This window comes from Vigna unguiculata, chromosome 2 (genome assembly GCF_037176805.1).
Source record: "Vigna unguiculata cultivar grain cowpea cultivar isolate G323 ecotype 2 chromosome 2, ASM3717680v1, whole genome shotgun sequence".
NCBI classification, from domain to species: Eukaryota; Viridiplantae; Streptophyta; class Magnoliopsida; order Fabales; family Fabaceae; genus Vigna; species Vigna unguiculata.
Genome location: NC_140793.1, coordinates 8,125,356 through 8,145,206, shown reverse-complemented (window position 1 = coordinate 8,145,206; position 19,851 = coordinate 8,125,356). Strand labels below are relative to the sequence as shown.

General features: G+C 34.4%; 1 protein-coding gene and 1 long non-coding RNA gene across 5 annotated transcripts; one reads left to right on the top strand and one right to left on the bottom strand.

Moving 5' to 3' along the window:
* Nucleotides 1–9,029: 9,029 nt before the first annotated feature.
* Nucleotides 9,030–11,934, bottom strand: LOC114171165 (protein TIFY 6B-like). 4 transcript variants are annotated; one of them, XM_028056373.2, is made up of 8 exons: nt 11,626–11,934; nt 10,887–10,972; nt 10,747–10,782; nt 10,306–10,520; nt 10,119–10,203; nt 9,777–10,026; nt 9,526–9,583; nt 9,030–9,420 (listed from the first exon to the last, which is right to left on the bottom strand). In XM_028056373.2, exons 1-8 carry the CDS (start codon nt 11,714–11,716, stop codon nt 9,333–9,335), a joined length of 909 nt encoding a protein of 302 aa, XP_027912174.1. In that variant the 5' UTR covers nt 11,717–11,934; the 3' UTR covers nt 9,030–9,332. The 4 variants fall into 4 exon arrangements, with proteins under 4 accessions (XP_027912174.1, XP_027912177.1, XP_027912180.1 ...); XM_028056376.2 differs by having other exon boundaries at nt 10,747–10,779; XM_028056379.2 differs by lacking the exon at nt 10,747–10,782 and having other exon boundaries at nt 11,626–11,919.
* Nucleotides 11,935–19,034: 7,100 nt separating this feature from the next.
* On the top strand, nt 19,035–19,631 carry LOC114174338 (uncharacterized). The gene is made up of 2 exons (XR_003602680.2): nt 19,035–19,104; nt 19,287–19,631. It is a non-coding gene; the product is annotated as an uncharacterized LOC114174338 (long non-coding RNA).
* The last annotated feature ends 220 nt before the right edge of the window (nt 19,632–19,851 follow it).

Here is a 19,851-nt window from a genome sequence, read left to right as displayed (position 1 = left end):
GCCCATTGGTTTGTGGATGTTCTACAGAGCTTGTGATGTGTTTGATGCCTAGGCCGGTGTAGAATTTGGTTAACTCCTTGTCAATAAATTGTCGGCCATTGTCTGTTATGATGGTATGTGGTACACCATATCTGCATATAATGTCCTTCCACACGAACTGCTGGACTTGCTGGGCCGTGATAGTGGTTAGCGGCTTGGCTTCGATCCATTTGGTAAAATAATCAACGGCTATGATTAGGAATTTTACTTGCCCCTTGCCGGGTGAGAAGGGGCCGAGGATGTCCATTCCCCACTTAGCGAATGGCCATAGGGACAGTATGTGGTGTAGTTGTTCTTGTTTCTGATGGATAAGGTTGTCGTGCTTCTGGCATGGCTTGCACTTCCTGACATGATCCTGGCAGTCCGCTTCTATAGTGGGCCAGAAGTATCTGGCTCTGAGAACTCTTGTGGCCATGGTGCGTGCGCTTGAATGATAACCACAAATTCCTTCGTGTAATTCTTTGATGATATATTGGGCTTGCTCTGCCGTGACACACTTAAGTAGGGGTTGGCCGTACCCGCGTTTGTAGAGGTCATCGCCTACCATAGTGTACCTGGCGGCCTTAGCCAGCCAAGTTTTGTCCGCGTCGAGGGGGGGGGGGTTGCCGGTTTTGAGGTATTGAATGCAAGGGGTGGTCCAGTTTTGGGTTTGGGTGGGGGTGATGTTTGATGGGGTGTGGGTTAACGTTTGGCAAGTGTGTGTGATGGAAGGTGTGGAGAGTGTTTGCTGTAGTAGGGATCGATTACGGTTTTTGAGTTTGGTACTGGCTAATTTGGAAAGGATGTCGGCTTTGACGTTGTCGGTTCTCGGGATGTGTTCGACGCGGACTTGTTCAAAGGCGAATTGAATAATCGCATGGACTAGATGGTAATACTGTGGGAGGATGGGGTCTTTGATTTGGAATTCGTCATTTAGATGACCTACAGTGAGTTTGGAGTCGGTTTTGCATGTTAACTTCTTGACGCCGACTTCACGGGCTAGGGAAAGGCCGACGAGGATAGCTTCGTACTCGGCTTGGTTATTTGATGTTTTGAAAGCAAAGTGAAGAGATTTCTCGATGAGGATGTCGTTGGGGCCTTCTAAGACGATGCCAGCTCCGGCACCCCTTGGGTTTGAGGAGCCATCTACATGAAGTGTCCACTGGTCCTCAACGGGTGTTTGTTGTAGGTCATTGACGAAGTCTAAGAGACACTGGGCTTTGATGGGGCCGTGGGGTTCATAGCGAATGTTGAATTCTGACAGCTCCACGGCCCATGATGACATGCATCCGGCTAGATCCGGCTTCTGTAATATTTTTTGGATTGGGTAATCGGTCTTGACGGTTATGGTGTGGTTTTGAAAATATGGGCGTAGGCGGCGTGCGGCGTGGACCAAGGATAGGGCTAGTTTTTCTACCATCTGGTACCTGGTTTCAAGATCTTGTAGTGTTTTGCTCACAAAATACACAAGATGCTGTGTGCCTTCTACTTCTTGGACAAGGGCTGCGCTGACGGTATGGTCGGTGGCCGTGATATATACCAGCAGGGGTTGGCTGATGTCTGGTTTATGGAGGATGGGGGGTGAGGTTAGGGTTTGTGGAAGATCTGTTCACAATCATCAGTCCACGTGAACCGGGCGGATTTCTTTAGGAGTTGGATTATGGGTTGAGTTTGTTCCGCTAGTTTGGGTAGGAAGCGAGAAATGGCCGTGAGGCGGCCGATTAGGCGTTGGACTTCTTTGACAGTAGTGGGGCTGCACATTTCGATGATAGCCCTGCATTTTTCAGGGCTAGCCTCTATGCCGCGTTGGGTTAGCATGAAACCAAGGAATTTACCCCAGTCGACGCCGAATACGCATTTATCGGGATTTGGGCGGAGGTTATATTGGCGCAGGACGGAGAACACTGCCTCCAAGTCTTTAGCGTGTTGATGATGGCTTGGGGACTTGACGACCATGTCATCGACGTAGACTTCGACACAGTGTCCTGTTAGATGGCTGAAGACTTTGTCCATTAGTCGTTGGTAAGTTGCCCCAGCGTTTTTGAGGCCGAAGGGCATGACCCTATAGAAGTAGTTGGCATCGTCTGTGATGAAGGCGGTCTTGTGCATATCTGCTGTGGCCATGGGGATTTGGTTGTAATCTGAATATGCATATAAAAAGCTAAGCACCTTGTTTCCTGCCGCGCCATCTACGAGTCGATCGATGTTGGGTAAGGGGTAGGCGTCGCGAGGGCATGCCTTATTCAGGTCTGTGTAGTCTACGCACATCCGCCATTTGCCATTGGCTTTCTTTACCAAGACAACGTTAGAAAGCCAAGTGGTGTATTGAGCTTCTTCTATAAACCTTGCGCTCAGTAACTTGTCGGCCTCTACTTTGGCCGCTTGTCTGCGTTCTTCCCCAAGCTTGCGCTTTTTCTGGGATACGTAGCGGGCTTCTTTATATATCGAAAGCTTGTGGGATGCCACCTGGGGGTCTACTCCAGGGAGGTCGGCGGCTGACCAGGCGAAAAGATCTGTGTTATTGATGAGGATGGATGTGATTGTGGCACGCTCATCAGAGTTTAAACCGGTGCCTAAATTGATGGAGTGGCCATTGGGGAGTTCCAAGGGAGTTGTGTCCTCGACTGGTTCGAGGCGGACATCCCGGCCTATTCTAGGGTCAAAGTCCTCGCCGGATAGGGCTATGCGGGAATCAGGGGGTCGTTCGATATGGTTTGTTTGCTGGATTGGGAGTTGTGGTCTTAAGCTTGCCATATAGCACTCGCGTGCCAGGCGTTGGTCACAGTGGATGGTCAGGATGTCGCCGGATGGGGCTGGGAACTTCATGGCCAAGTGAGGGGTAGAGACGACTGCGCCAAGTGTATTGAGGGAAGGACGGCCCAGGAGTATGTTATAGGATGTTGGCGCATCGACTATAAGGAAGCGGATTGGGATGGTTTTGGTTTGGGTTCCTTCCTGAAAGACGGTATGGAGATGTAGCCCCGGGTGGATACTTGTTCACCGGAAAAGCCGTATATGGGCTCGTCATATGGTATCATGGCGGTGTCAGGAAGTTGTAACTTTTGGTAGGTGGCCCAGTAGAGGATGTCAACTGAGCTGCCTTGATCCACAAGGACTTTCTTAACGGCATAATTTTCGATTTCAACGGTGATGACCATGGGGTCGTCCTGCTGGTGGTCGAGGCCGTGGAAGTCGTCATCCGTGAATACGATGGGGGGCATACGACGTCTGTGATGGGAATGAGTGATATGGTTGATGGATTGTATATGGCGGAGGTGTCTCTTTCTGGCAGACGAGGTGGAGCCTCCACTTGCGAAGCCACCAGAGATGGTGTTAATGGTGCCTCGTAAGGGGGGGTCGGCAGGGGTAATGTTGGTGTGGGCGGGCTCTGGCTGTTGGTTGTTGGGTTGGGTGGGGTGGCTATTGTGATGGGCATCGTTTGGTTGGCGTCTGTGGTCATGTCGTGGGGGATGGCGTGATCGGGAGGAGGAGGAATGGTCATCCCTACGGATGAAGCGGCGAAAGTGGCCAGCACGGACCAGTTCTTCTATTTTATCCTGGAGCACTTTGCATTCTTCCGTAGTGTGACTATGGTTGCGATGGTACCGACAATACTTGGTCATATTGGCGTTAGGAGGTGTGGTTGTCTTGCGTGGTGGGGGGAGGAGGTCAGCTTGGAGGGCCTCGTCTAGGATGCGGGAGCGGGCTACTATGAGGGGGGCGTATCTGGTGAAGCGAGGTTGGCGGGGTTCGCGTGGACGGGTATCAAGGCGCGGGTAAGGTTGTGGGGTGGGGTTGGGGGTGGGGTTGGAGGTGTTGGCGGCGTAGTCGTTGCAGAATTTGGTGTGAAGGGTTTGCATTTCCTCCATGCGGACGTAGTCGGCTGCACGTAGCTTGAGTTCGTGCATGGAGGTGGGTGGGTGGAGGTAGACGTTGTTGGCGAAGGGGCCGGGCTGTAGGGTGAGAGTCATACATTGGAGTATCATCTCCTGGTTGAGGTGTGGTGTACGAAGGGCGGCTTTACTAAAGTGATCGATGAACGTTCTGAGTGGTTCATTGGGTTCCTGTTTGATACCCAGTAGGGATATGGTGGTGGTTTGATGTGGGCGGCTTCCAGCGAAATGGGTGGAAAACATGTGGGATAGGATGTCGAAACTGTCAATTGAGTAGGGAGGGAGGGTGGTGAACCATTCTAGGGCAGGGCCTTTGAGGGTAGTGGGGAAAGCTTTGCAAAAGACTGTGTCCTGGGATGTGTACAGGGCTACGTGGGTGATGTAGACTTTCAGGTGTTCATCAGGGTCAGTTTCGCCGGTATAGCGATCCAGGTTGAATGGTTCCCACTGGGCCGGGAGAGGCGTGTTGGCGATAAAATCCGTGAATGGGTGGCGGCGTCTGGGCTGGTGAGGGGGGGCATGTGGGGTGGGGGTGGGTGGTTGATCATAGCAGGAAAGGTGGAGGTGATGTTGTGAGGAGGAATGAGGGTTGTGGGAAGATATTGTAGGTTGTAGGGTGGGATATGTGTGGTATTGAGGGCGGTGGGTATGTTGTAGGGGGCGTGGGTGGTGGGGATGGTGGGGGCGGGAGTTGGGGGTGCGGTGAGCCCTGGTTGACCGGATGGAAAGTGATGGGGATGGGTAGAGGTAACGGGTGTCTGTTGGGTGGTGGTGAAGGTGTGGAGGGTGGGATTGTATTCACTTTCTTCCTCTGTAGGTTGGAAGGCCGGAGACTTCACAGCTTTAGAGGTTTCTTTGGCTTTTCCCTTCAGGTTGGCGTCTGCCTCGATCCTTCTCCTGAGGCGAGAGTTCTCTTGTCTTAGCGCTTCCATTTCTTCAGCACTACGCTTCTTCAGGTCTGCGAGTTCTTGTTGCATCTTTGCCTGGCCATCTAGGATGGCAGCCAAGTTAGGGGTGATGTTGGGAGGTCCAGAGGGACCAACATCCGCTTGCTTGTTCGCTCCAGCTCTACTGCGGGTAGAAACCATCTTCAGAGGAAAAACGGGTACTAAAGGTGTTCGTCTCGTGCCCCACGGTGGGCGCCAATTGTTCTTGCAGAGAACAAATAAGATAGGTTAGGCACAAGCGTCACCTTATCACGTAGTCCGCTATCTCCTTAGTTGGCCTCTTCCCAGTCGATACATGTCGGCTTGAACCCAGGGGGGTTACCTGCAGAAGAGTCTCCGAAGCTCAAGTCAGTCAAAGCTCTTAGAGAGTCAAAATCAGTGATTAATTAATACGTACCTTTAAATGATGGGATCCATGTGTATTTATAGAGCATTAATGACGTTTGACCATTTCATAGGCTGGGCCTTGACTTGGGCTCTAGTTTGGGTCATGAGTGGGCCTGGGCCCTAACCCAGGCCCTTGAGACCTATTGAACGTGGGGGCTTCGATAATCCTCTTAGACATTTAGGTTAGGTTAAAACCGGATATGCTCGAGTAGTCGGCCTGGGCCTTAATCTTACCAGATATGCTCGAGTAGTCGGTCTAGACCGACTACTTGCCTAGATGGCTTTTGTTGGTGATATGAGGTGCAGGTTGTCCTCTTAGACATTTAGGTTAGGTTAAAACCGGTACAAGTTAGGCTAACTTGGCCTAACCTGGGTACTTGGCGGTCTCGATATGTACATTGTTTACTTGGTCGAGTTTGGTTAGGTACGGTACATTTTTTATACAAGGGAGATTAATCTTATACAGTTTTTAATTATATTCGATTCTAACCGCTATGTACCTTATTAAACCTTTCAAAATTCATTGTGATGTATCATATCATGGTTTGATATGTGTTCTGATGCAAAGAAAGTAGTTTCTTATGCCTCGTGTTGGTGGAAGATACATGAGATAAATTTTCAATTCTATGATCTAAAGTTATTGCAAATTTAGAGACATTATTTATACGGTGCTTGTTTTTATACGTTAAGTGATTACAAGAGGTAGAAATATTTATTTGATCATAAGAAAATTAAACTAGATAGACGAGATGGTTAAAATTTTTGAAAAACCGTGATTTTCGATTTCACGTGTCATTCAGAAAATGCGAATGCGACGTAGGAAGAAAACTCAAATGTTGACGCTCATATTCAATGAGTTAAACTTGATTGAAATTTCAACCTAAAAGTCTCCATATTATCCGTATATTTAATTATTAATTTATATGTATATTTTATCTTATTATCAATTAAACAGAGGACATTATAATAAAATGTTATTGTAAACTTTTATTTTCTTTTTTTTAATACATGATCTTCTCATTATTGTATCAGTTTTTCTTTTTTTTTTTTGCTTTCTGTATTAGTCAATGTTTTTTTATTGTGATTTAAAAATATTATTAAAAATAAAATAAAAGAAATTCAAATAAACTAAATTAACAAATCCCATTATACAGATTAATTACATCTATTCTTGTTATTTGATCATACTTTAGTAAAAATGATTTAAAAAGACATGTTCTTTCTATCTTTCTTTCTTAGCTTCCATGCAAAACAAAACTGAAAACTCAATTTCATCCCTTGCATTTCTTCCAAACCCTCTTTAAAGAATCTAAGTCACTATCAGTTGGATCAACATCAATGATATAGATGTGATGAAACAAAATAATAGAGTTATAAGAGAAATTAAATAAATGAAGATAATTACTTGGTTGAAAAGAACCTTAAAGGTTGAAGCTTTACAAGCCAAATATCACATCAAAAAACAAAAGAAAATTGTGTGGTTGCTTGAAGGTTTTGACACAAATGCACGCCATGTATAGTTTATTATTCCTCGATAGTTGAAAATGTGATTGATGCTTTTTATAGATTTTTCTTCTTGCCATCATAACTTGAACGATTAAATTAGTTGTTTTTTGATTTTGTGGTACCACCCAAAATTATCTACTTCGCATGAAAGAGATTTTATTAAAAAATGGAGAAAATGAAAGTGAGAGTGGGAGAGATTGTGACCAAAGAAAGAAAGTGATAACATAATACGAACCACTCAAAAACTCTTGAAGCACCACCACTTGTTCATCACCATCACCCACGTTTTCTACTCACGTCAATGTTCTGCATGTTCCTTCAAAAACTTGTGATTTTTCATCATGTCTCTCATTTTCTCAAGATGTTTTTTCTTTATATTAGTTTCAATATTTCTGTTTAAACATGGTTTTGGATAATCCAATTTAATATTTTTTTTCAATCAATCCAACTCAAATTGAAATTGTTCAATTTGTTTATAATGTTTTAATAAAATTTATGATTCATATATATATATATATATATATATATATATATATTTTTTAATTTTGTAGAATACTTTTAAAAAACTATGTAATTGGTGTTAATAAAAAAAAAGGTTAAATATGTTTTTAGTTCTTAAACTTAGACATAAAATTGAAATTCATCATTGTTTCAAATTTTGATACATTTGGCAGATATAATCATCCTAACTTGACTGTATTAAAATTTGTTGACATTGCATTATAGGATGACATTTGAGTACCATTTTAATACGTTCTAACTCAAATTGAACACAATTTAAAAAGTTCAAAAAATTTAATATTATTAGATTAAAATGACTATATCCATATATTTTTAAAATTTAAGAATCAAAATGTATCAAAATTTGATAGAAATGAATTCTAATTTTGCATTAAAGTTGAAGGACAAAAAATATAGTTATCCCAAGAAAACATTATAATTACCCATTAAACATTATAATTACACATTAAGTGTATAAACTAAAACAAAATTAAAATAACAAATAAATTAAATGTCAAATAATATATTTTTTATAATAACATTGATTAAATAGTTAGATATTAGACCTAATATTATAGTTCACCACCTAATTCATAGAAGATTTGAGAAGTTGGTCTTAAGTTAGATTTGACCTAATTCTAAAAAATTTATTAGGTTGTTTGATATAATAAACACTCCTTTAAATATGATAATGAAATATCTTTAATAAACAATAGAATTTTAAAAATAATATTTATTTGTCTTAAAACTAACATTAAAAACCAAAAAATACCTATTTTAATAATTTTTATAAATAAAAAATCAGATAGTTATAAGAATTGTTAGCCACACATGTGAGAAGTTCATGATGAAACAAAAATGAATAAAAATTACCATAAAAAAAAACTCGGAGTATATGTAAACGGTAAAGATAAAAAAAAAAGTAAAAATTAGTTCAAATATGAAAGAAAATGTATACAAATTATATATATACATATTATTAATATATATTTGTCATATAATCAATTGTATTTTCTGCTTATAATTAATATTTAAATGTATTATTATTACAAGAATAAATAATTAAAAATAATAAATAAAATAAAATTATTAATAATAAATACTTTTTTTTCATTTAGTTTAAATCTTATTTTTATCCATTTTTTTCTTTTTTTTTCTGCTTCACTAATGGAAGTATAAAACTTTTTAGGTTGTGAAATTGTCAATGGTGTTATAAATATCTACGGCAGCCTAATTGAAAGAATCAGTGTGATTTGACTGAAAGTCTATTTGTATTTTTGCACCACTGATATTTGTCAATGGGAATCTATTCCTTTAATGTTAACCATATATTTACAATTTTTTTTTCAACAATTAATACTGATATAGATAGAGCCATTATAAATGACAAAATTTTCTTCATTTATATATCTAACAGGTACACATATCAGAATTCAGATATGAAATTATCAGCTAAACTAAAACAATTTCATATCAATTCATTATGATCCAAAATAACAATTTTATCAGCTGTACTATTTTAATATTTCAATATTAACTCATTTATTTTTAAATATTTTTTCAAATATTTCTGTTGAATCTTAATTTTAAATTTTATATATCGTTTATAGTGATGTATCATGATTTATATCTTACTAATTCTGCATGTTCTAGATCAAAATTAATTTCCTTTCAACCCTCCCTTATGCAGTTATATCCACCAGTTTACTCCTAAAACTCAACACTTTGTTCTTGTTTGACAAATTAAAGATAAAAATATAGGTGAAGAAGGTATAAATAAACACAATTAGTAAAATTAAAATTGAGTGACTTAAGGAATGTACAGAAAATAAATATAAATATAAATATGATCTAAACTTGCTCTTAATTCCAACACTGTAATAACTTGTCCTGTTGGAAGGTAAAATCTAAAATGTTTCAAGTAATAAGGTAAAGCCCTACACCAAAAATAATTAAAGTAAGGCCCTACCTAATGACAAAACACAGTTTGATACATAATAATCTCAGAATAAGTTCTGATAAATTCATCTGCATACATGTTACAAGTTGCATCAAATATTATCTACTATCCTTGCTTGGTTTATACTGCATCAGCACCCTCACTTGCACTCTCTTCTGACATATTCTCACACTTCTTGTTCAGGTTATATGGTGCTGCACTCAACACCCTGCATGAACAGAAACACCTCACACTCAGAATAATTTTTCATCGACAAATGTTAATTGTTAGTATTTTGTTAACGAAGAAGTTGAATCCACAACCATGTACTAACCTTTCCTTGCGCTTCTCCAAAAATCGAGCCAGTGATGCCTTGCGAGCTTGTGGCACAGCTGCATAAAAGGTGAAAAAGAAAATGTCAAATTCATTCAGAAAAACCTTCTGATTGTAGAATCACTGAGTACAAACACTTGCAATGATCAAAACAAATAATTTCGGATGATTATAAAGTAAATTTATCTTACCCCAAATCAAAAAAGTATATGAAGAACTAAAGAAACATTGAACAGCAAGAAATTAGGATACCTGATGGTAGCATGGTGTTTGTGTTGACTGCTTTAGGAGTGTCTGCTTTGTTAACAAAAGTTTTAGGTGTCAGAAATTCATCACTGCTACTTGAAACACTCCCTGATTTTGCACCACTATGTGAAGAAACAGATAAAGGACTTGAGAGTGGTATGGGTTTACTATGTCTGGCTGCCTCAACATTATTAGGCACTGTCACATTAGAAGCAACTGATATGCCATTCCTAGCCATCAACATGATTGCTTTAGCCTGAACAAAAATGGTCAAGCATCAACAATCAGATGCATACTCAATCATTTTATTCATTAATCATGTATGCAGCAAAATATGAGATCAAATACCTTCTCAGGAGTGATATCATCAAACACATTCACGGTGCCAGCATAGAAGATGGTAAGTTTAGGAGTAGATACACATGGTTTCACACTGTTATTTCAAAATGATATAAGTTAGAGAATAACACGTTTGTTCATTGCAGTTCAAGGCTCAAGCATGTAAAAAACACTTGTTTTAGGCCTCTAAAATTACCATGAATGGGGTGCTGTAACAGGTATTCCACCTAGTAGTGGTTGCTTCATACCAGAAGCATTCATATTCTGAGCAACAGTTGCAAAAGGACTCTTTAGGGATGGAAACATCTTCACATTATGAGGGCGGTTCATATAATTCACATCATGTAGTGCAGGATAAGGTGTCAGGGAAAAATGAATGCCACCACCTTGTCCATCATGATTCACAGATTTCTAAGTAATAAGAAAATTACAATCAATGAAAGGGCAAAACTTTGTGGATGAAACAAATCTCTATCTGAACCAAAAGACATGAGGTAGTGCAAAACTTCTTAAAGCTAGGTTCAGATGTAAAGGGCAAGTTCATACAAATCAGAAAGACTAGTATAAGCAGATCTATACCAACTTACATTAACACAAAACTTTTCTGAAACCATATTGGACTGAAAATAAAAAATACCAATCTGAACGCAGTGGAGTCATCTGATCTGATCTGCTAAGAGTGAATAAGTTTTACTCACTTCACTTTAGTGAATATAAAACCTAATTTGCAATTTTGAACAAATGCACAAAAACTGAGAGAAGGTGTATTATTCAAACCTGAGGAGTATTCAAGGACATCAAATGAGGATGGACAGGTACTTTGTTCATAAAGGGCCATTTTACCATTCCTCCTTTTGTGAAACCTAAATACCATCAACATAAATTTCCATCTTATTAGGGTCAGTAAATAAAAAAATAAAATAAAAAAGGAATTTTGCTTCAGTAGCTATATTACTTCAACCCTTTTAGACCCAGAATAAATTCCTGTAAGTGAAAATTTAACTAAAATGATGTTACTTGCTATTTCAATATGATGCTGCAGAATTTAACATGGAACCAAATACAAGCTAAATAGACTGCAAAGGATGCACAAGAGAGGAAGAGGAAAAGATTGTCAAATGTATGATTTGGCATCATTGTAAGTATCACTGTGCAGAAGCATCAACACCCAAATTAACATAACTGGTAAAGAACTGAAGAATGATATATTTTTTTTTTCCAAATTACTAATTCCATACAGTCACATAGAAAAGTTCAAATATAGAAACAAGAGTCACAACACACATGAACTCCCTAACTATTAAATAATCTGCAGCTCTACAGCAGCAGAAGTAAAGTTGCATGAACAGCTTTTATTGGTTAAAGAAGGAGCAAATAGAGACTAAAAAACATGTCCAAACTTATCCACCAAGAAAATTTAGTAACTGATTCAGATGTTCAATTTCCGACAGAAACAGAAACACTGAAGTGGGGATCATACAGAGGTCAGAAAAAGAACAAAAAAACATAGACATGCCTGAGTTTTTGCACCCACAATCATTATTCATCCCTTCCTTCACTTCAACGAACGGTTCCTTCGAGTTCAGACCCATAAAATCCCTCTCCATTTTCAGAGCAAAAAACTAAAGAAATTCAGAAACCCACTCCAAAAGTTTCTTTCTTTACCATTCAAAAACAAAACTGAAGCAACCCCTCTTCCTTTCTCACGTTAACAAACAAAGCAAGCACGCCATAGAAAATAAAACTAAATAATAATATTATTATTATTATAAAACATGTCGCTATAACTGCAGAGAAACAAAAATGAAAAAACGAATAGATAAAACAGAGAGAGGAAGGTATTCGAAAATCCAAGGGAGTAATTAATTTGTTTGAATTAATTAATGAGATTTTGACCGCGAAGATTTGTTTTGTTGTTTTTGAAAAATGAGAGAAACAATGATGAATTATGAACGGTTGGTGAGTTACCGGTAGAAGAACCGGATAGTCCGGTATAAGACCACGTGCGCCTCTGTCACACCTTACTTGTCGTCGGTGTCCGACAGCGATCTTTTGTACCGCCACACATGTTAAAATTATGCGCGTGTGTGTAACACGTGACTACATGTGTTACTGGTGTATCATATCTATTTATTTTCTAATATTAATCATATACCCACTCTTTTTAATGTCTTTTTTCCTCACCACATAAAAACCACTAAACAATAATAAAAATATTCCAACCTGTTAAATGATGAAATTCTACGATCATATTTTATTACAAGCTTAATTAAGTTTTAATTTTTAATAAATTTAGATATTTTTTTATTAATTTTTTTATTTAATGAATATTTAAAATTTTTATATTTTTTAATTGCGTGAATGTTATTTAATTATTATTTTATATCGGATAATATGATTATTATTTTGTTATATTATCTTAATTGTTTTCGCATATTTAAAAATATGAGGTTATAGATGTTAATATAAAAATAATATAAAATAATATAAAATAATATAAAATAATAAATAATGGTAAAAAAGTTATGGAAAGTATGATGATTTTATTATCCAATAAATTTTTAATAAAAAATAAATAAAATAATTCATTGATTTACATTAATATTAGTATTATTCTATGATAATCATATAACTTCATATTTATTGAAACATAAAATAATAACCTACAAAGCAAATAAACATAGATTAGCATGTTGGCTTAAGTCAAGTCAATTGTAGTTAACAAGTTAAACCTAGTCAAAGGTCAACAAGTCAACTAAAGTTGAATCAACTAAGTCAACTTTGGGAATCAAAAATAACAAACACAAATGAAAGGGAAGAAGGATTAATGAACTTCTTTTCTAAACATGTTTAGTCTTCTTAAGCATGTGTCTCCATTCTTGGTTGAGGTCAATCCTTCATCAGTCCCACCCTTAATCCTGCTATAAGAACCTCTTTCAACTCTCACCACCAATTCCGCCAGCGGTTTCTAGCAAATCCAGAAACTCAAATAGAAATCTAGAAATTTCAATGATAGAGGTTGACATACAATTCATACAATTACACAATCCAATAACAACTGACTAAAACAAGAAATCACAGCTCCCCTAACGTGTATAATCCTTGCTCAAATTTGAAATTGATAGACTCTTCTTGCACCACAATTGTTCCAACCCTTGCCTCCTCTCCAGATTAGCTACAACTCCTTGATACTCTCTCTACTCAGCGTCCAAAATTCCCTCTCCACACTACCAAATATAGCTCCTCGCTTGCTCTCTCATATTCTCCCTCTTTTCCTCTCTAAAACTTCCTTAATTATGACAACTAGGGTTTCTGGCCTTTCACATTTATGCAAAAAAAAAAATTAGAAAAAAGGAACTTATTTTGCATAAGCCAAGGTTCAAACACACAACCATCCAATCCCCAAATCAAGTGCACACCCAATTCAACCAATTCATGTTTCATGATAATTCCTATAAATATAGGATTATATTATCACTCATCATGATCAAGCATACTATTATTAAAATAATAACCAATTAAATAACACACAAATGACATACACGAGACTAAAACCCAAGTCCTCCCAACACAATCAAGTATTCTCAACCATTTGAGCTAGTACTATTCCACATCATAAAAGCTAGCATTAATTGTCATAAAGGCTCACACTACTCGCCTTTATTAATTAATTAATTAATTAATTAATTAATTAATTAATTAAATTTCCCAAGTCTTGCATAAAGCATATCTTAAGATATATGAAGGGTACTGTAGAGCTTGGTTTATCTTTTCCTAGGAAGAGCAACAAACAATCTAAAGAAAATTTAGAGGTGTGGTCCAACTCATATTGGTGTGGATATAAGGTGGTTAGAAGAAGTATGTTTGGCTATTTAGTCAAATACATGAATGCTCCAATCTCCAATCTCGTGGTGTTCCAAGAAGGAAAATGTAGTGGCGCTCTCATCCTGTGAGGTTGAATACATCGCCTCTACTGAAACTGCATGCCAATGCTTATGGCTTAGTACGTTGTTGGATGAAATGAAGCTTGAATATTTGAAGCCAATATAGTTATTGGTGGATAAAAAGTCTGCCATTAGCCTATCAAAGAAGTCAATGTGTCATAGGAGAAGCAAACATATAGAGACAAAGTTTCACCTTATGAGGGACCAAGTTAGTAAAGGCAAATTGGAGCTAGTGCACTGTCCTACTGAAGAGCAAGTAACGAATATCTTCACAAAAATCACTCAAACAAAACATATTCGAAAAACTTAGAAGTTTGTTGGGATTAGTACTTTTAGGAAATCTAGATTTAAAGGGGAATGTTGAATAAATCCAATTGTTTTGTTGTTTTGTTGTTCTGTTTGTTACTTTGTATAATTGTTTACAACGATCAACTTAGTTTAGTTACTTGTCATTGAGCTATTTGCATTCTGAAAACGTTCACTCTTGTATAAAATACTTTTATGTTATAATGAGAAATTGTTTTGTTTCTCAATTCCTACTTTCTCTCTTCCTTTCTATCATCCAAGTGAGTTGTCTCTCTTTCTCTATGTAACCTTTCCAAACTAATAGCTCAAAGACACAACTACAACTATGAAGATATGAATCATATATTATTGCATTTACTTCTGGGAATGGACCAAACTAGTTGGGCGAGTCTCACTATTTTTCATCAAAAGCTCATTGTTTTGTTCAACTACAAGAAAACATGAGATAAAGCAAAATATTTGTGAAATTCTTTTTCATGATATTGTTGTTGCAGGAATAAATTAGTTGTTCAGATATTTTATTTCTTTCTTTAATGACATTACCAAGACTCATTGTATCTAAATGTATTTCATCATATAATATCTAAGATAAGTAATTCTTGTTCATAACATTAATGGCCACAAATTCATTTTTTTAAGGTTTGACATGTTTAGAATTATCATCTAACCTATTAACAATAATCATATTTCATGTATGAAACTATAAAATTAATAAAATAATATTAAATGTTAGAAAAATAATCAAATATAAATAATAATAATAATAATAATAATAATAAGGTAGAGATGAAAATTGATAAAGTCAAACAATTCTTATCACAAAAGTAATAAATATAAGATAAAATTGTAAATTTTGAAAAATTTAGAAAGAATTTGGATTGAGGTATGTAGTGTACTGTTCTTAGAGAGGTCTTTAGAGAGAAAACACTCCTACTAGCTTAGTTGGATATAACCCTCGTGTTGATAACATATTATAAAATAAAAATGATAATAAAGAGAATAAGAAAAATGAAGAAAAGAGAATAAGAGACAATGAAGATTAATCTTATGTGTCTTATTCCTTGGAATTATAGTTGGTTTAAAATTAAAATGAAAAAGACAATAACACCATTAATTTAAAATTTTAAGAGATTAAAAATATTTAATTTTAAACCAACTCTAATTCTAAATTAAAAATATTTAATAAAAATATGCATTTTAATAAGAATGTTCATATAACATTTATATACAAATTAAATTTTGTTTTAATCTGGAGAGGAACAAAAATGCTAAATTTAAAAAAAAAATTAGGACCAAATTGAAAACAAATAAAGAATATTAGCACTAAATTGAATATAAAAAACTGACTTTGACACGTAGCATGATATTGGCTTGACACTTGAATTTTTTTTAAATTAAAAAAAAAATTAAAAAAATTAAAAAAAAATCACAAAATGACACATGGCATGATATGAGCTTGACACATATACATTTTTTAAATAAAAAAATTAAAAAAATTAAAAAAAGTTAAAAGAAAAATCACAAAATGACACATGACGGTTACTGTTCACATTCCGTCAACTATTTTAACGATGTTAGCGTAAAGAACCAAATTGAATAAAAATGACGAATATTAGAACTAAATTAAAAAAAAAATTATGATTAAATTAAAAAAATTGAACGAAAAATTGAACTAAACCATTATTTAAGTCTAGGACAAATTATGTATGCCCATTGTGAATACTTGTATAATACAAAATATATAATTACTTTTGTTTAAGTCAATGTTGGCACAAGGAGAAAGTCTTGTAAAAATAACAATTAGCTATATACAAAGGACAAAGTCTTGTTTAACAATTCATTTATTTAAGACGATATTAATACAATAGCATTGTGACTATATAGAATTACTTTTTGAAATAGAGAATTTTAAAATACTCACTTGCTTAAGAAATTGATAGGATTTTCTTATCGAAACAAGAGAAAAATGCTTTATTTTAAAAATAAATAAATTAGACGAACATATAAAATATATTTTTTTTATTGTATTGCCTAAACACTTATTTTAATAAAATAGGTACACACAAGTCAACCTTTTGTGTTTTTTAATATGCTTATTTTAAAAATAAGGACTGCTAATTTTTTAATAAGAAAAACTATATTTACGTTTTAAATAAGTAATTATTTTATAAAATTATTGTTTCAAAAACACTTATTAAAAATTTAATCACAAGGCTCATTAATTATCCTTCCAAAATTGAGGTTATCCATTGGCTTCAAAACAAGATGAAGTTTTCTTCAAAGGACTCAAAGAAAAAGACTCAAAAATCCTTTTATCATTGTATCACACCATCATTGCCACTGTCAACTTTAGTACTGTAGAGGAAGAAGAAGAGTGAAAGAATACTACAAGAGAAGAGAAAAATTACAGAAAAAAAAAAAAACTCATTCCTAAAGCATTATTATGTTCAGGAAATTTTATTCTAGAAATTCTATTCGAAAAAACTTATTTCGAAATATATTTCACATGTTTTGAAAATTAGATCCTGAAAAATTTGTTCCAGTAATTTCGTTCTGAAAATTTTCGGAAGACTTACTATGGATATATAATTCAGAAGTCACTTTTCCGAAACAAGAAATGGTCATTTTCAAAATTTGGGGAGGTGCATGTAGAAATTATTAGGGTTCATAGAAGTAAAAGCCCAAAATGTAAGTAAGACGAGGAAGGAAGATAAGGCCTTGCACTATCAAAATTTCAATATACTTGTTGTAACCATTTATAACTTATATACGTACACAATTTAATAAGATATTAACAATAAAAAAAATAATTATGTATGCCGCTGTTAAAAATTAGAAAAACAAAAATATTGAAAACATTAATTAAAAATAAAAATAGGGTTCGGATATTTGAACTTATTGATTGCCACGAAAAAATTAGCGAAAATATGGTGATTATATAATGACTCTATTTTATTTTTTATTGATATTATCTTAGAGACCCTTAATTTTTTCTATAGTGAAAATAATCTTATCATGATACACGAATATTAAATATCTGTTTAAATCTTCTATAGTATTATAAAACTTTCAATGTGTTATTTTTTAATATTTAAATTCTACTTCCTCGAAAGGGAATTCTCTTATAAAAAACATTATCATCAATAATATTTATTATTATTATATTTAAATTTTACTAAGTATGCATTTTATTTTGAGATATAATAAATGATTTTATCTATTATTTTTTCTTTTTTTAATTTTAATTAACTATATTTTTCATAAATATTATATATAGTTGACTTTCAAGTTTTTCCTAAATCTGTACTTTTTTAATTAGGTCTTTATTAATTTTTTTTCGTATTGGATATTCAAAATTTGTATATTTTCTAAAATTGAGTTTCTACTGATTAATTTCCTTTTGTTAATAGGTAAGATGATTGTTACTTTATCAATATTTATCATTTTCATGTGTTAAAAAATATGATACTAATTACAAATTATCACAAATTTTAACACATAAAAATAACAAGCAAGTAAAATAAGGGACAAGATAACATGCACGTGACCCAATTAATTAGAAAAATTAAACTACAGAAACTCAATTAAAAAATATAAAAAATTTAAGGATCCAATAGGAAAAAAAATTGAAACCAACTAAAAGACTTAAAACCTAATTAAACCTATATAATTTTACTATAACATTGAATTAAAGTTCAAATTTAGTACGGTTTATTTTTCTATTTAAGTTTGTATAGAGCTGAAATAACTAAACAAAGTAAATCATTTGAGTTTAACTTAATTCCTGCTAAACAACCTGAATAGGTTGAGTAGATTGAATATGAGAAAATCCAGAGACCCTAACAAACAATGACATAATAGTATAAAGAAATTACAAGAATGACATAATAATAGTAAAAAAAAAAAAGTATAATTATTGATTTGGTACCCTAATTTTTTAGTTTAGTTCAATTTGTTCTCCATATTTTTTGTTGGTTCAATTTAGTACCCAATTATTTAAAAGGATTCAATTTGGTCATCTCTGTTAGGTTGGAGTTAACATCGTGACCGTACAAGACAGGTGTCAAGCCGTAAAATTTTTTATTTTTCTTTTAATTTTTTTTAACTTTTATTTAATTTTTAATTTTTTTTAGCCACGTGTCAGGTTACCATTGTGGCAGTTTACATTCATGACACAGTGGTAAAATTTGTTTTCAATTTAGTTCTCTATTTTAAATTTTTGGTTCAATTTAGTATCCTTATTTTTTAAAATGATCTAATTTTGTCATTTTCAATTTGAGATCAAATTAGTAAATAAACTTAATTACAACTTATATATACATGTTACAATAATTTTTTTAATATATACATCAAATCACTTCACCTAAATATTCAAATTATTTTATTTTTTAAATTTTTATATTTTATATATTAACTTATTAACATCATATTATTATCACCTACTAACATACTATCACTCATATTTAAAAAATGTGCCTATACTAATATAATATAAGATTTGTCCTCGTTTATATAATTTCCACTTCAAATTGGTACATCATTTAACACACACATTTGAACTTTGGCTGACGGTTTGGTTTGAATTTCCGCTGCATCTAATTTGAAAGAGAAAAACACATGGCTTTTCAACTCTCCACATGACCATCTTTATATAAATAAAAACCTAACTCCATTTCAAAACCCCTCCTGCAACTCCATTAACATAGTGTTGCTTCATTCACTCCATTCACACTATAATAATCATGGTAATTACCATCTTTCTTCTGTCCATTTTTTCTCATTTAATTTCCAGAGCAAAAAATTTGAGTTTGTTTAAAAAGTTTTGTTAATTAGTCAAGAAATTTTCTCTAAGCATGTCCTTAATCTCTATTTAGGTAACATTTTTTTTTTTTGGTTTTTAATTTTTCTACTTGTGTGGTTGGTGCAGTCTCTTAAAACTTTATTGTTTAGGTCAATTGTGAGGTTTGTGACATGTTTTGTTGGAGAGCCAACGACTTCAATCTCAACCCTCCTATACTACAGTGGTCTTCTTCCTCACAATGTCATTCTATTGAGAATGGTTCGCCATGAGTTGTTAGATCAAGAAAATCACCTCTTCCATCTTCTCATCTCTATGATGAGTTGTTGGTGGTGATATATGTATGTATGCTTATATTTTTTAATTATTTTCAATCTTCATTTTCTGGCTTATTGAATTCAGCAAGAGTTATTTTTGGGAAGGAGAAGCTTTGAGGAAAGAATATATTTGATGTTTTGTATCCTTTGGAAGCGATTACTCTGAGCATTGCTTTACATTTTCTTGATTTTCATGATATGCTAGATATATGAAAGTTTCAAGTTGAATGATCCAAAGAGTATATCAAATATTTTGTTAAACTTATTCCAAATTACTAAGGACAGGTTCCAAGTCTCACATTAATTAAAAGAATAATGTAATTTTAAAATATATAAATAAGTGTAAATTTCACTTTATAGGTCAGTTTTTTTATAAA

Bases quoted from the DNA above. Each gene is read 5' to 3' on its own strand.
- LOC114171165 (XM_028056373.2), bottom strand. From the start codon at position 11,716: ATGGAGAGGGATTTTATGGGTCTGAACTCGAAGGAACCGTTCGTTGAA. The intron at 10,521-10,746 runs GTATTTTTTATT...CTTATTACTTAG, and splicing joins ACTCCACTGCGTTCAGATTG to AAATCTGTGAATCATGATGG. The intron at 10,204-10,305 runs GTAATTTTAGAG...TTGAAATAACAG, and splicing joins GTTACAGCACCCCATTCATG to TGTGAAACCATGTGTATCTA.